General features: G+C 38.7%; 1 protein-coding gene across 2 annotated transcripts in view; it reads left to right on the plus strand.

Moving 5' to 3' along the window:
• The window catches only part of tbc1d19 (TBC1 domain family, member 19), a 140,673-nt gene extending 124,354 nt beyond the window's left edge, over positions 1-16,319 (plus strand). Inside the window, exons 19-22 of one of the 2 annotated variants that reach the window (XM_043693542.2) lie at positions 3,658-3,749; positions 6,486-6,601; positions 7,624-7,694; positions 15,940-16,319. In XM_043693542.2, coding sequence (XP_043549477.1) covers positions 3,658-3,749; positions 6,486-6,601; positions 7,624-7,694; positions 15,940-16,014 — 354 coding nt within the window. In that variant the 3' untranslated portion in view covers positions 16,015-16,319. The remainder of the gene's footprint in view (positions 1-3,657; positions 3,750-6,485; positions 6,602-7,623; positions 7,695-15,939) is intronic. The other variant, XM_043693551.2, reaches the window with a different exon arrangement.
• Positions 16,320-16,638: the final 319 nt, after the last annotated feature.

The raw sequence follows: 16,638 nt of genomic DNA on the forward strand, positions 1-16,638 counted from the left end.
AGTCAGAGTAAGTCACTTGGGGAGTTACAAAGTGATCTGTCTGGGGTCTGGTCCCTCATCAGTAAGGGCTATCCATCTAAATTAGTCAAGAGAGTGGATTGCAGTGAATCCTGGGGATTTGCCCATTAAAATTTACAAGGGGTAGTTATAAGGTGCCACTACTTTGGTAGGGAAGCCAGGATATTGGAGGCAGCATGCTGGGATTCAGAGAGGATAACAGTTGTGAAAAGGTCAATTCAACATATAAGGGAGGGAGATGATAAAGCGTGGGAGGGAAAGGAGTAATGCGGGACGTAGGTGATCAACAATCAGTACAACTCTGGCTTTGATGGGAAAATGGTGTATTACTATGTCTGGAATGTCAATGCAGTATGTCCAAGACTCAGGAGAAGAGTACGGCAGATGAACAGTTAATTAAATAGGTTGGGGTAGGAATATGGGGAAGATCAAAGCCAAGTGGGGGTTGATAGGGAGGACAACCAAAAGCAAATCTGTTGATTTGGACTGGAGGGAGTTATAAAGAGAGGCTGGATAGGCTGGGACTTTTCTCTCGGAGTGCTGAAAGCTGAGATGTGAACTTATACATCTCAAAGTAGAGGAATCGAAAGCTAGAAGTTGGGGGTGAAAGGGGCAACTTTTTCGCACCAATAATGCTGCGTTTAATGAAATGAGCTGCTAGAGGAATTGGTAGAGGCAGGTACAAATACAAGATTTAAAAGACATTGGGGTGCTACATGGATTGGAAAGGTTTAGATGGATATGGACTAAATGCAGACAAATTGGATTAGTTAAGTTTGGGGTATGTAGTATGCAAGACAAGTTGGACTGAAGGGTCTTTTTACGTGCTGTGTGACTCTGTGATTGTTTTTGGGGCTGTCATTAGGCTGAGAGGTTGAGTGTGCAATGGAGGTGAAAACAGCAGCCACTACACTTAGAAACATTTCATTCTAAGAGGGATTTTCATGTGATGTGAGGCCCTGCAAATTGAAATAGCGTTAAATGGATGCCCACACAGTACAAGTGAAGGACACCTTAGGTTACAAAATCTGCATGTGAACCTTATGTACTAACCTGATGTGTGGACTACAAATTTTGGTCCCAGCACTCTCTGAATAGAATAGAATCCCTACAGTATGAAAACAGCCCTTTGGCCCAACAAATCCACACTGACCCTCTGAAGAGTACACCACCCAAACCCATTCCCCATTACTCTACATTTACCTCTGACCAATGTGCCTAACCTACACATCCCTGAACACTATGGGCAATTTTGCACAGCCAATTCTCCTAACCTGCACATCTTTGAAATGTGGGAGGAAACTGGAGCACTTGGAGGAAACCCGAGCAGACAACGTGCAAACTCCACACAGAGGCTGGAGTTGAACCTGGGTCTCTGGTGCTATGAGGCAGCAGTGCTAACCACTGAGCCACCATGCCACCCTAAATTCTGCTTTGAATTGTTCATACATGGAAATAACCTGGTATGGTGAAAGTGAGGACTGCAGATGCTGGAGATTTGAGTCGAGAGTGTGGTGCTGGAAAAGCACAGCAGGTCAGGCAGCATCTGAGGAGCAGGAGGGTCTCTATTTCGGGCATAAGCTATTCATCAGGAATGTGGAGGAGTTGTGGGGGGCAGAGTGGGATATGGGTCTGGTGAAGGACTTTTGCCTGAAATCTGATTCCTGATGAAGGGCTTTTGCCTGAAATGTCAATTCTCCTGCTCCTTGGATACTGACTGACCTGCTACGCTTTTCCAGCACCACCCTCTCGAAATAATCTGGTGTGCCATTTGTTTGTTTTAATATTACTTGCAAGTTTACCCTCAAAATTTATTTTCTCCCTTTTTATTATTTTTTTTGTCATCTTCTGTTAGTTTTCAAAACTTTCCCAAATCCATTGATCACTGATCTTTGCCATATTCTATAAAGGCCCCATTTTATTCTATGTATTTTCTTTGAATATGATGTTTTCTTTAACTTCTCTGCTTAACCGTGGTAGTCTTGTCCCTTTCCTAGAATCCTTGTTCCTCACTAGGATATATCTTTGCAGTGTACCATAAACTATTTACTTAAATACTTTTCCCCAGTCGTCTTGTTGCTAAACTCCTTTCACAGTCCACTCCAGCCAGCTCTGCCCTCATTGCCTTGTAATTTTCCTTTTTAAAGCGGGTTGTTTCCAACTCAAGTTCTTCCCTCTCAAACTGAATGCTAAATTCTACCATGTTATTTTCAGTGTTTCCTCTGAGATCTTTTACTCTGGCATCATTTATTAAACTGTCTGATTACACATCACCAGATCCAAATTATTCTGAGGAGTTTTGAAGAAGGGTCACTCGACCCAACGGTTGGCTGTGATTTCTCTCCATAGATGCTGCCAGATGTCCTGAGCTTTTCCAGTAATTTCTGTTTTTGTTTCCAAACTATCCTGATCCTTGGTTGGATCCATAACATATTGTTCAAGTAAACTGACCCGCTGACACACTGTATTCCTCATGGTTACCTCCGCCAATGTGACTATACTCCCGATAAAGCCCAGTTCTAAAAGCAATATGAAAAGCAAATTTCTCCCGAAAACCACATGGGTCATCACAATATCCAACACTGACATATTTTCAAGTCTTAATACTGCCTTGTTTAAGGTGCTTCAGGTTATAATTTTAGCAACATCATCGCCAGATACAAGGTCTACTTCTGTATATAATTCTAATGATATCCAGTACTACAATTTAGGCATGTTTTTGATAACCTGATCACATGACTATTTATGTGCTGTCAGAGCACCTGTTCGGCATGAAGCAATGGATGTGCCACAACTTGCCAACTTAACACTAGGGGTATTGAACCATCCCTTCACAATGATTTAATGATTCCCCACAGCTTATGGTCCTAATTAAACTCTTAACAGAAGGCTTCCATTTGAAAAGTGAAAAACTTACTGAAGAATCAACAATCTCTATTTAAAGTAATTTTCCTCCATCTCTAGCAATCTGTAATGAAAACAGTCATCACCAAGGCTGTAAATTTCCAACTGCAGTATCACTTAACTTCGTTCCACCTTAAATCTTTATTCATGTATTTGTCTCTGTAGACTCAATCATTCTATTTTATATATTTTTACCTATCATCTTACAATCTCTAAAACTCTGTGAAAAACATGGATGCCTTTGTCCAGTCCACCTTCAGTTTTGACGGGAGATCCTTAGTTTTCACCACCACTGTCCTTGGCATACTTCTTAAATCTCCTTGTATCATATTATTTCAAAGTTTTCTTTTGACCTACCTACAGCAAGCTTTTCATTACTTGTCACTTATCCATTTATAGTTTTCTCTTTTGATTTTTGAATTGATCTTGGGATCTGTATCTGTTAAAGGTGGTAGATAAATACAAATTGTTGTTCTGTCAATTAAAAGAAGTTACACAAAATTCCACAGATGAATTGTAAATTAGTTAAATGAGTGATTATTTTGCTTTTGAGGTTGACTGATGGAAGAATTTGTTGAAGACTGGGAGGATTTCTTGATTTTTATTAACTTGTTCTTTGCGATTAATGTTCTCCTTGGCAAGCAGATGAAGTTTAGTTTCTGCCTAAAAGAGAAATATGTTTTTATTTTGATTGCTATGGATGTTGCAAGAATGCTGTTAATTTTCTATTTTTAGGGAATTGTGTCACTTTGTCTGGTGTTTGAGACACTCGTTCAGACCTACCTTCCTCAACTCTTCTACCATTTGCGCGAAATTGGAGCACAGCCGTAAGTATTTACATTGAAGATTCTATCCATAGTGGTTAAAAGTTTGCCAATTTTTTTTGAGAAAAGGTATTTCAATTTTGTTCTGAAGAAGAGTCATTGGACCCAAAATGTTAAATCTAATTCCTTTCCACAGATGCTGCCAGACCTGCTGAGATATTTTTAGCATTTTCTGTTCTTGTTGCTGATTTCAACCATCCACAGTTCTTTCGGTTTTTTGTATCAATATTAGCCCTTCTAGTCACTGAGGTCCTGCTAGAGTCTAGGTAAAGATAGATGCAATGTATTCATTTAACACCTCAACCATCCCTCTTGCCTCTAAGTGTCAATCCCTTTTCAGTCCCTAGTTGGCCATATTCCACCTTTTACCACCTTGATGTGCTTTTGAAAGATTTTGGGATTTCCTTTTATGTTAGCGATTCATCTTTCTTCATAATCTCTTTTTGCTTCTGGTGTTTGCGTTTAAATCTCCCTTCTGCATTCAGCCTGGTTCACAATTTTATTTACAATCTGACATAAACGATGTGGACTTCTTCGAGCTGCAAATTCTCCAAAGATATAAACTGAGCTACCTACTCAAGCTCTGTCTCTTTTTACAAAGTATGTTAACCATACCTTGAAAGAGGCCTTCAAGGCCAATGAGTGACAAGTCACTGAAGTATTAAAGAGAGAATGTTTTTTGGGAATTGGCAAAGTAATACATTTTCTAAGGGTAAAATTGTGTACCTAAATGGCAAACTGTTTAATCAGGGAGAAAAGAGGGAAGTTTTAAATGTACTTGGTAAAGATGGTAGCTGTGTTTGCTTCTGCAATGAAAGTTTCACTAGTGTTGCCAGTGATCCTTTACCAAAGTTATATGACAGTGTCCTGCCAAATTTTCAGCTGTGAATGTCGCAGGTTATTCAACGTGGAAAGAGCATCACAATCATGCCAGATGCTGTCATCATTCACACATGCATTCACTGCAGGAATCTGGATATTGAACTGAAACTTGAACCTTGATAGATTTATTTAGCCCCAGCTGCTCAAGAAAACAGGCTACAGCCTGTGTTATGAAAATTGGCTGTTTTGGATACATGTCCTTCATCAGAACTCAGTCCGAATGTTTAACCCAAAATTCTGATCTAATGCTAAATAATACTCTTATGTTACCTCCTTCAATTTGGCGATTGTGGAAGCCAGCTATGACAAAGGATGGAAAAAAATCAGTGTAAAGATCTTTGGTTAAGCTGTTATGATCTCAGAGTAGACCATCACTTTTACAGTTATGATCCATAATGATATGACTATATGTCAGGATCTGATTAGGGACCACTAAACCTTAGAAGGTGACATCCAGGAGAATAAAGCCACACAATCTCTCAGTTTTGTACAAACAACATTGCTTTATAGTACAAGCTATGACAGCAATCCAGTCTACAATAATGTATAATTTATTTCTACTACTGAGAATTGACCCAGATTTCTTAGCAACTCTTCCCAGACCTTAGTGACATGAGGGGTCATCAAATCTCAATAAACTTAATAAAGGATTACAGTGACCTGGCCTTGAAACTTCAAGAGTGATTCTGTCATGGACTGCCTGTAAATTGTTCCTTTTTTTGGTTGATGACTTTCTGGTCTTGGGTTTAGGTTCACCTTAACTCTGAAACTGCACTCTGGTACTTATTCACCAGCATAATTCCAGATTTTCACCAACACCTAGCTTCATAAAGTTAGCTCTGTCCAAGGGATTCCCCTAAATTCTAATCTTACGCACTTGTATGAAGGAAATATTGCTTGTGGTTTCTCAGCCCTCATTCTCTCAGCTGTTCTGAAGTATTAATGCTCCCAGGTTTCTTCTGAGCCCCTCACAACATCTGCCAAGACACAGCCAGAAATCTTCTCACTTTCCCAGCTCTCCAGAACTGTTTCTAGGTCCTGATTAAACAGAGCTAGTCAGTCGTTCTTGATTTCTTCCCTGTACAACAATCAGCGTTTCAAACACAATCTACCCCTGTTTTAGTTCAACTGGAGCTGCTTTTCAGTGACCCCTAAACTGTCCTAAGTGACGTATAAAAAAAATTGCAGTAAGCCCCTCCCTTTGGTAGGGTACAATTGTATGTTAACATTTAACTGTTCTCACAGAACGTTTGAAATAGGTTTCATCATAATATGCATAAATCCTCAGTGCAATTCATTGCTATTAGAATACATTTCCCTTTGGTGGTTAAAAATGGACATTGCAAGCATTTGAATACTAGATAAACTACTGACAACCTTTGAGTGGTTTTCCAATTAGTGTTGGCTGCGATTCAATCATAGAGTATTGCTGGTTTACTCCAACATTATCTTCACCCAGTGGTCTCACACACATTAGGATAATGATCAGACCAAGGAACCCTGGATGATTCTTACCCTTCAACCTCAGAACACTGGGACTAAAACAAGTGCCCTGTAATTATTGTGAGAAAAATCAGCTAATGCAATATAGACAGAAGATAATCTAGACATCAACGTCTGCATGGGTTGCTACTGAACCACCAGGGAGTTTTGTTGTAACGTGTATCGGGTGATGAATGTTCACATAAATTTCTTCTATCATGAAATGTTGGCCTGAATTCATGAACTTATTTTAAAAAAAGAGATGGACAGCATTAAAATTACACTCTTAGATTCTGATTTCAGTCTGGTGCTCATGCAGCTTGCCTTATGTGACATTCTGAATTCAATGTTCCTTTCATATCTTTTTTTTTCCAGACTTCGAATATCATTTAAGTGGATGGTGAGGGCATTCTCTGGGTACCTAGCAACTGATCAGCTCTTGCTTCTTTGGGATAGGATTCTGGGATACAACTCACTGGAAATTCTTGCTGGTATGGGTACAAAGAAACTAGCATTCTTTGAATTGCGCTTGTAATTGTACACCCGAGCTCCAGCAAGACACATTTGGTATGTTGTTCTGGCTGATTGCCAGTAGAGGGTGTTACATCTTTGCACAGTTCACTGAGTGTCTTTGGTAACAGCAACTAGTTTCTGCATGAATAATGAAAAATTGTGAAAAGGCCTGAATGTTTAAAAAGAATCATAATTGGCCTAACATATTGCCTAAATAATTTTCCAATCCATCACAGCACTGTTCCTTAATTGGTTTTCTTAATATTATTTTTATTTCTGTCTTCTCAAATTGATAAATTCATTCAGATAAGGTATGGTAAAATTGATTATGGCTTATTTACAATGCAAAACCAGCACTATGCCATCAGCATGCACCTAATCCCTGTCTTGGATATAAGTTGTGTTTTCAAGGTGGGCTATCATTGTTTGCTGTGTTTCCACAGACAACTCGACCACTTTAAATTGATGACTTTTGGGCAGTAATCTCACTGTTAGTGACCCTTAGGTAAAGTTCGAGAAAGAATGGTACTGTTGCTTTGTGGGAGCATTCCTGCTTGGCATCTGCTCTGCTCATTGCGCTCCAATTTCTACAAGGACTATTTTGATATTTTACAAAAGAAAGTACCTTACTGATATGACAGTGGTGAAGACAATGGAACTTTTCCTGTTGATCATTTCAAAGAAAATGCATCAGAGAAACTATGGAATATAAAATCCTGTTTAATTCTTTTGCCAACGTTATTCCCTAGGAATACAAACCTTCACCGGATATTAGTTAAGCAGCTCTGGAGCATTGCTACTGTGCTGACTTAACTCATTTTGATAGGCATGCATATGTGAAAATAGCTTTGATATTTATTTACTGTATGCTATTGGTTACATTAAGGGACAACAAAATACACCAATCAGTAGGCTACCTAGGTACTTGGTTAGCTGGACATTTTTAGATACTGCCCTGGAGAAATGTTAACTCTGTTTAATACAGTTTGTTTTATTTCAGTATTAGCAGCTGCTGTATTTGCTTTCAGAGCAGAAAATCTAATGGAGGCAACATCACTTGCTACAGCTGAAGTAAGGAGTTCTAATTTCATTGTGGAATAGAGTGTGCTATACTTTTTTATGGCTGGGCTAGAATCTTGGGGAACAGTTGTTGCCACTCTCCATCAGATAATTGTAAGAATGTGCTAATTATTAGCTCAGGAGTGAACAGTGCAGATTGGCAACATCTGCTTCTTAGGCACTTGGTATCTTAGAAGTCCAATATATTCTGTGGTGTGCTGCACATTTCTGGTACAAGTTGTACTAGAAGCCACATTAGTGAGAGTGTTAGTACAAAAACATTGCATTCCCAAGGAAAGAATGCACACTAGGCAGCTCATGACATTATTCAATGCCGTGCTGATGTGAAGCCAGTGCTACCATTTTGGAACTCAGCACTTCAGCTAATGCTGTCTCATGATTACACATAGCTGAACATACCTACAGCAATGGAAAGGACCTCCTACCAGTACTAATAAAGAGATTGACTACTTTCAGGTTAGTTGCCAAGTGATTTCAGCTAGCTGTTACTACAGTTACACAAGTGTTTTGATTGTTTATAATTTTTAAAATTGTTCAAGTCTATAGGGAATGGTGTGACAGGCACTGAAGTCTAGCAATTGGTACTTTCGCAGATCGCCATGATAAGTAACATCCCTTCCTGGAGGAATGACAGTGACTCTGTTAAGCCCGAACCTGCTCATCATTCTTAGGATGACAACATTCATTCTCTCATCACTGTCATTCTGTCAGCCAGGCCAGATTGTTGTCGTGCAAACTTCTCAATTTTGTTCTTAAAACCCTACCCCCTCCAAAAGTCAGCAGTCATCATCCAACCTCTTTGTAGCCACTGGATAGCACCATGCAGGAACTTTGTCCCTGTGTCATGTCCCTAGCTTGACTTCAACGTTTCTGCACAAACGATTTGCCCACAAATATGGATGCAGTAGTGGGTAATTCCCCTTGCAATACAACATGACTGGGAAATTGAACAGAGGTGATGCAGAACATAGCACATCACTAGGAGTTAAGGAGGAGAAGAAGAGATTTTAGCTGTAGGTCATATTTGCCCAGCGTATTCAGGTCCTCGTGATTGACTCTTATGGCACAATGGTAGTTTTTCTACTTCTAAGCTCAAGGCCAGGTTTCAAGTAAAACCTGCTGCGAAGATGTGTTATTGCATCTCTTATAACAGGTTAATGAGGACTGTGCACTTTCTGAGGGCTCTTGTGGTGCAGTGGGAGTATCCCTGCCTCTCAGACAGGAGGCCTGGGTTCAAGTCCTATCTGCTCCAGAGGTGTGTAATAACATCTTTGAACATATTTAAAAATCACACAACACCAGGTTATAGTCCAACATGTTTAATTGGAAGTACTAGCTTTCGGAGCGCTGCTCCTTCAGGTGGTTGTGGAGTATAAGATTGTACTACACAGAATTTATAGCAAAAGTTTACAGTGTGTTTTAACTGAAATTATATATTGAAAAAGACCTGGATTGTTTGTTAAGTCTTTCATCTGTTAGAATGACCATGTTGGTTTCCGTTCTTTCATATGTAAAGCACAAACATTTTTGAAAGTTAGATTCTCAAGTGTGATTTTTAACTTTATACACCCCAGTCCAACACCAGCATCTCCAACTGGGCGCCACGGTGGCTCAGTGGTTAGCACTGTAGCCTCACAGCACCAGGGTCCCAGGTTCGATTCCAGCGCCAGACTGTCTGTGTGGAGTTTCCACATTCTCCCTGTTTCTGCATGGGTTTCCTCCGGGTGCTCCGGTTTCCTCCCACAGTCCAAAGCATGTGCAGGCCAGGTAGATTGGCCATGCTAAATTGCGCATAGTGTTAGGTGCGTTAGTCAGAGGGAAATGAGTGGGTTACTGTTCGGAGGGTCGGTGTGGACTTGTTGGCCCGAATGGCCACACTGTAAGTAATCTAATCTAATCAAACCATCCCTGAACATGTTGATTAAACAAAAAAACTTGAAAAATTCATGGAGAAATTAGTTGACAGAACGACTGTGATGAAAGGCTGAATATTATTACTCTGAAAACAGAGCATGTTTATGCTCTGCCGAGTCACTGTCACTCCTCCAGGAAGGGACTTTAATAATCCTGGTAATCTGTTCAAGTACTGATTACTAGATTTTGAGAGGCTAAGACATGAAGAAACTGTAACTTTGGGATAGTTGCTGCTTGATCTGAACTTTGCACATGATCTTAGTGGAAATGATAAATTGTGAGGTATCAAGGGCTTTAAATTCATAAATCTAGGGGAGCGCTTCACAAAATGTACTTCAAAAACAAATTAAAGGCGAGAGAGCAGTGTAACAGTCAGAAATTATGCCTCAGTGACCAGAGGTAAATGAAAACTCAAAATTAATCCAGGAGAGATAAGTAAGGTATAGCTTAGTAAAACGTTAGAGCAAAAGGACAGAGCCTATAACCCAACTAAGCATTTTATATGCAAATAATGAGTAATTTAAATTAATTGTAATCACAAATTCTACATGGAGGTGATGACATGGTGGCCATTAATGAGATGACCAGAATTGGAAACTAGCTATGCTAGGTTTTAAAGTTCATAGGAAGGATGAGGTAAAAAGTAGACAGGGAGGAGCAACCCAAATGATTTAAAGATGAAACACATCAATGATAAGGGAGGATGTATAGAATAATAATCAGATCGTGAAGACTGTAGGTAAAATTAAGAAATTGGAAAGACTGCAGAACTGTAGTAGTTCTGTAGTTTAATTAGCAATGGGTTAAAGAGATATGGAGAACAGGCAGGAAAGTGGAGTTCAGGCCAAGATTAGATCAGCAATGATTGTGTTGAGTGGCAAGTGGGCTCAAGGGCTGAATTTCCACTTCTGATCCTAGTTCTTATATTCTAATGTGAGTTGTGTATATATCCCCGAATAGCACATGTGAAATAATAGATTGTATAATATAGAGAATAGATAAGTATGTTGTAAAGGCAAGTCAGTTTTAGTGTGTAATTTTAGCTTTCATATAGATTGTAATAAGCAGGCTAACATGTTAGAAAAGAAGTGAATATCTGGAGTGTATCCAGGATAGATTTTTCACAATAATATATTTTAGAACCAACAGGAGGGCTTGTTCTTTATTAGATTTAGTGATGAGTAAAAACCCAAATTTAGTTAACAGCTTTCATGATGTGTGAGCATTTAGCTGATAACAATCATAGCATAATTGAGTTTAGTATAGAGGAACCTCAATTATCCAGCATTCAATTGTCCAAACATTCGATTATTCGAACAAAATACTCCCCGCCCATGCCATTCGGATAATCGGGGTTCCTCTGTATACTGTTAGGTAGCACGTAATATAAACCAATTGTCAAGAGTCACTAAATAGGCAAGTGGCAGTATAAAACTAAAAGTAAAAGAATACAAAGGTGCACAAAATAGCACAGGCCTTGATCATTAGGAGAGATACAGAGAACAACAAAGGGTGACAAAACAGATAATAAAAGAAACTATGAAAAGATTTGCAAGAGGTGTCAAAATCAACATGCAAAAAAAAAAGCAATTATTGCAAAAGAGGGTATTTGGGAAGCAAATACTAGTTAAACTGCTAGTTCGGATACTGTCATGGGGAAATAGGAGACAAGTTGAATAATTACTTGGCATCAGTATTTAAAGTCGAGAAGGAGGTCAGCATTAACTACCTGTCCTTACTTTGTTTCTGAACATTTAGTGACCTGACAATGTCACTGGATTGGTAGACCAGAAGCCTCGGCAAATCCTCTGGGACACAGGATCAAATCCTGCCAAGGAAGCTGATGCAATTTATATTCAATTAATAAAAAAAAATGAAATCCAGAATTAAAAAGCTAGCTTAATGATGTCTATAAAACCATTGCCAATTGTTAATGGTGGCAATGTCATTGGATCAGCAATCCAGAGACCCAAGCCTAATGTCCTTGGGGCATGGATTTGAAACCTACCGTATCAGATGTTGAAATTTTAATTTAATCTGAAATAAAAATCTAGTCCATGTAACCATTGTCGATTGTTGAAAAGGAAAACCCAGTAGTGTTCACTAATGACCTTTACAGAAGGAAATCTAGTGTCTACACCTACAGCATTGTGGTTAACTCAACTGATAAATCAGTACTTCTCCATATTGAGCATACTTGGAGGCAGTGCTGAGGGTGACAAGTGCATGATGGAGTGGAGTACTTCAATATCTATAGCCAACAAGTGGCATGGTAGCAGACGAATTGGTCTAATCCGAAAGAACACAGCTGTCAGACTGCATTTGTGGCAAGTGGTGAGGGAACCAACAGGAGGAAAAGATCTATTTAATTTTGACCTTCGTAATCTACCTATTGCTGATGTATTTGTCCATGACAGTATCGGGAGGAGTGATAGTAACACAGTCACTAAGGAGGCCATGTCATATTGAGGGTACTGTCAAAATGCAGTGTGCTAAATGGGGCACACTTTGAACAAATTAATAACTCAAAATTGGACATCCCTGAGGTGCTGCGGCCATCACATTTTATTCATCCACAATTTGTAGTTTGTTTCGGCATATTCCCCATTCTCATATTACTATAAAGCCAGGAGATCAATGAAGAGTGCAAGAGAGCATGTCAGCAAAATGAGAAATTGCTCAGGTATGTCACATGCACAAAAAGCAGAACAAATTCAAACTGCCCATTCATCACCCTATGAGTAGTGTGTCATGACAGTGTTATCAAACAGCTCTTGCAAGCGAATAACCCATTCACTGTTGCACAGCTTAGATTCTCCCAGGGCCATGCAGCTCCTGACATCGTTATAGCATTGGTCCAAACATAGATGAGATAAGATGACAGTGACAACACTTGACATCAAGGTAGCATTTGACAAAGTATGGCATCAAGGAGTCCTAGCAAAACTGGAGTCAATGGTATGCGTCTAGCATGCTTTGCATACAGCAAGATGGTTGTTGGAGTCAGTTATTTCAGCTCTAGGACATCACTACAGGGGTTCCTCAGGGTCTTGACCTGGGCCCCGTCACCTTTGGGTATTTCATCAATAACCTTTCTTCCATTATAAGGTCAGATGTGGTGATGTTTGCTTATGATTACACCGAAACACAGCGGAGCATTGTGTGACAATGTGAACTTCAGAACTTTAATAACCTCATGGATTGAAAGAATCCGCAATAACTCTTTCGGAAATAAACTGTTTCCCAAGATGAAACGGGCAAGGAGAAGCTGTTACAAAGGAATTAAAAGTAACATGCTGATTAACTGAAATGAAGGAACAAACAAGCCATTTCTAGGGAGAGAAGAGATAAGACAGCAGATTTTTAAGCAATCTTATGACAAATGGAAAATTAAGTCTGCCTGTGGATAGAATGTCTTGAAGTAAAGGGGTTAATTGCAGGCAGACTGTTTCAAACAGTCAGTTAACTTCAAATGCAACAGGGAACATTGGAGCTAATTCTGATAAGGAGGCAAGCTACCAGATTTATGGTCTCCAAAAGAGTAATCATTGTTTGGGACAAAAGAATCTAAAGAACTGTTAATAATGTCACATCCCAAACTTAAAAGAGAGAAATGTATTCAAGAATCCAAAACCAGAGCAATTCAATAGCAGAATAACACTGCACAAGGATCGAACTCTGGACATTTCTAGAGACACTGTTGGTTGGAATCCTTGCTTTCTTATTTGAGGGTTGTATTTTGGTTGCAACGTGCAATGAAGTTTAAATCATTGTTTTAGTACTTGATTGTCTAGGAGGTTTCTTAATAAGTAGCTAAAGTGAAGGTAACTTGTGGTAATTTACCCACAATAAGTGTGTACCATCTACAAGATACATTGTAGTAGCTCATCTAGGATCCTTTGACACCACTTTCCAAATCTACAACCTTACCATCTGAAAGTACAAGGGCAGCAGTTGCAAAGGAACACGATCACCTGCAAATTTCCCTCCAAGTCAAATACCATCCTGAATTGGAACTATATCAATGTTCCTTTGTTGTTGCCTGATCAAAATCCTGGAACTCCATTTTTAATGTTTTGGGCAGCAATGGCCCAGTGGCATTATTGCTAGGCAATTAATCCAGAGACTGACACAATGTTCTGGGGATCTCGGTTCAAATCCCACCAAGGCAGATGGTGGGATTTAATAAAACAAAACTAGAATTAAGAGTCTAATGATGATCATGAAACTGTTGTTGATTGTTGGAAAAACCCATCTGGTTCACTAATGTCCTTTAGGGAAGGAAACTGTCACCCTTACCTGGTCTAGCCTATATGTGAGTCCAGACCCAGATCAATGTGGTTATCTCTCAACTGCCCTCTAGGCAATTAGGAATGGGAAATAAATACTGGCCTAGCCAGCAAAGCCCACATTTCAAAAATGAATTTAAAAAAACATATTGGGGTTATCCCTACACCTGACAGAATTCAGCAGTTCAAGAAGGCAAGTAAACATTACTTCCTCCAGGGCAATTCGAGATTAGGAGTTAATGCTGGTCTTGCAAGAGATACCCACATCCTGTAAATAACTAAAACATAAAATAAAAATCTGATTTATTAAAGTATTTTAGCAAAGGAAATCTCCTATCCTTCACTGGAGATGTTCTAATATAGTTTTCCGAGATTTCATGATTTAGAACTGGTTCAGTAGTTTGGAAAATGGTGCATGTCACTCTGTTATTTGAGAAAGGGAATCCAGAGACTTATAGATATTTTTATTAATCTGTTCAAATGTTTACAACCTCTAGAGCAGATGGAACTTGAACTTGGGCCTTCTGACTTAGAGGTAGGGACACTACCAAAGTACCACTATAGTCCCCTAAATCCTCACCACTGGTGGATCAGGTTCAGTGTAAACCTTGGGGTTTTTAAGTAGAGACATTTGGATGTGAACAAACTGTGATGGTCAGGAATCGAGAGAAGTCAATTGTTTGGAAGGCAACTATTCTCCTCGCTATATCACCATCGCTAAAAGACTCAAGATTCCTTCAAGTCAGAGTTGGACCAGCAGCCTAAAGATGTTGGTTTTATGATCCAGTACAGCCCAACTCCTGAGCTATCAAAGGAGAATCTTTTAAAAACATTCTTTATCCATAACCAGTCACATAGTGATTAGAGTTATAGAGATGTACAACATGAAAACATGAAGGCATCAGATGAAGAACTTCATAAGAAATTTGGTTGAAATTGAAATCAAATTATTGAAGTGGTCACTTTATGGTACATAACTTTAAAATTGATGAAAAGAGACATGTTGCTGGAGCTTTTCTGGCTTGCCATCAGGACAAATGCAAAACTGCCAAATTTCAAACAAGCTCAGCAACTTATATGACAGACGAAAAGAGTGCCAGATACTGGTCCTGGCTATGTGAAATGCATCTTTTCTAGCTTTATAAGAACCATCATCCCCAAACTAGTTCCTGTTCCTCCTTCATACATCATCATCTAGCAATGCATTTATCAGCCTATTTCTGTCCTCATTATTTCATGGTCCTGGAGTAATCCAGAGATTGCTACCATTAAGATCCTATTTTTAAAATGTCTTTCTTAGTTCTCTAAAATATGACTACAGGTTCTCATCCCTCTTTTTGTCTCTATCATTTCTCCTGATTATGGACCACGACCTCTGGCTGTTCACCCTTCTCAGAGTGTTGGGCAGCTGCTCATTGACATCCTTGACCCTGGCACCAGGGTGACAACAAATCATTCTGAAGTCATGGCTGTGACCACAGGAACATCAGCTGTTCCCCAATGATTGAATCACCAACTGTTATTGCTTTTCTGTTATTCATTAGGTTCTACCCCAAGTCTAAGTATATCCTCAGAAATCTTCCAGAGGAATTTCAGAGTTAAGGAATATAAGGAGCAGAACATCTAATTGATCAGTTTGCTAGCCATTGGCTTCACCTTGAAGGTTTAACACAAATTTATATTTTCTTAGAGAAGCAAAATAACCTGGTCTGATGAAAGGTTACAGATCTAAATATTCTTTTTTTTTTCTTATCAGATGTTGGCACACCTGCTGGGCATTTCAAAATTTTCTATTTTAAGATTTTCATTTTGTGTAGCAATTTTAATATTAATAGCTGTTTTGCCTTGTGTGCAAGGCCACGAAACTAACATTAAAATGCTAAAATCTATTAATTATCTAATTTCTGATACTGTTTTCTAATAGTAGTAATAGGCAGTAGTAATGGTACCTACAAACTTGGTACAAGTAGAGCTTAGTATTTTGGTGTTTTGCTGTTTGGTAAATTAAATCAACATTTTTGTTCCTTTTACAGGCTGTACTAGCTGATCTTTCTACATTGAAGGTCATGCCTCTTCTACAGCTTTTCCTATTTGCAACTTCCAGTTGAACTATTACTTACAACGATCAGAAGTCTATATACAATCATCTTGTCAGTTCTTTACCATATCATAACAGTACGATGATGAGCCACTTGGTGCCTACATGAGAAAATGAAAGAAAATATATGCATGTGGATCATGGACCTGCCTTCAATTTAAATTGAAAAGTTGAAATTAATGATGATCAAAGTCATGGATGATGACCCCTTGTATAGCTTGACACAGCAACAGACTTAGCTGGTGTGTAATTAATAATAACACTTGCTTGTAATAAATAAATTGAATTGAAACTCATTTTTTAGTTTCTTTTTAAAAATGTATATGAGATGATAGTTTGGAACAGAAAGTATTTATATTAATTAACATTTACAAGGGTACAGTGCTGAGTGCGCTGTTATGCACTCTTGCTATTTCATAGGGTTAGTTCCTTTTATAATTGATCATTCTGTGTTGCTAAACAAATAATGTCTTAAAATGCAATTCATATTTATTCTTTTATGTGACTAAAGCCAAACATGGAAGCAATTTAATGTTTGAAAAGAATTGGCATGTTTTACAAATGTGCATTTCCAAAGCTGTTTTATTTAAAAGAGAATAGCTGTAATTACCCTTGGATTCTATAATTGAAAAAT

Source organism: Chiloscyllium plagiosum, unplaced genomic scaffold (assembly GCF_037043375.1).
Source record: "Chiloscyllium plagiosum isolate Xiang-an unplaced genomic scaffold, Cpla_swu_hap1 HiC_scaffold_1, whole genome shotgun sequence".
In the NCBI taxonomy this organism is placed as follows: Eukaryota; Metazoa; Chordata; class Chondrichthyes; order Orectolobiformes; family Hemiscylliidae; genus Chiloscyllium; species Chiloscyllium plagiosum.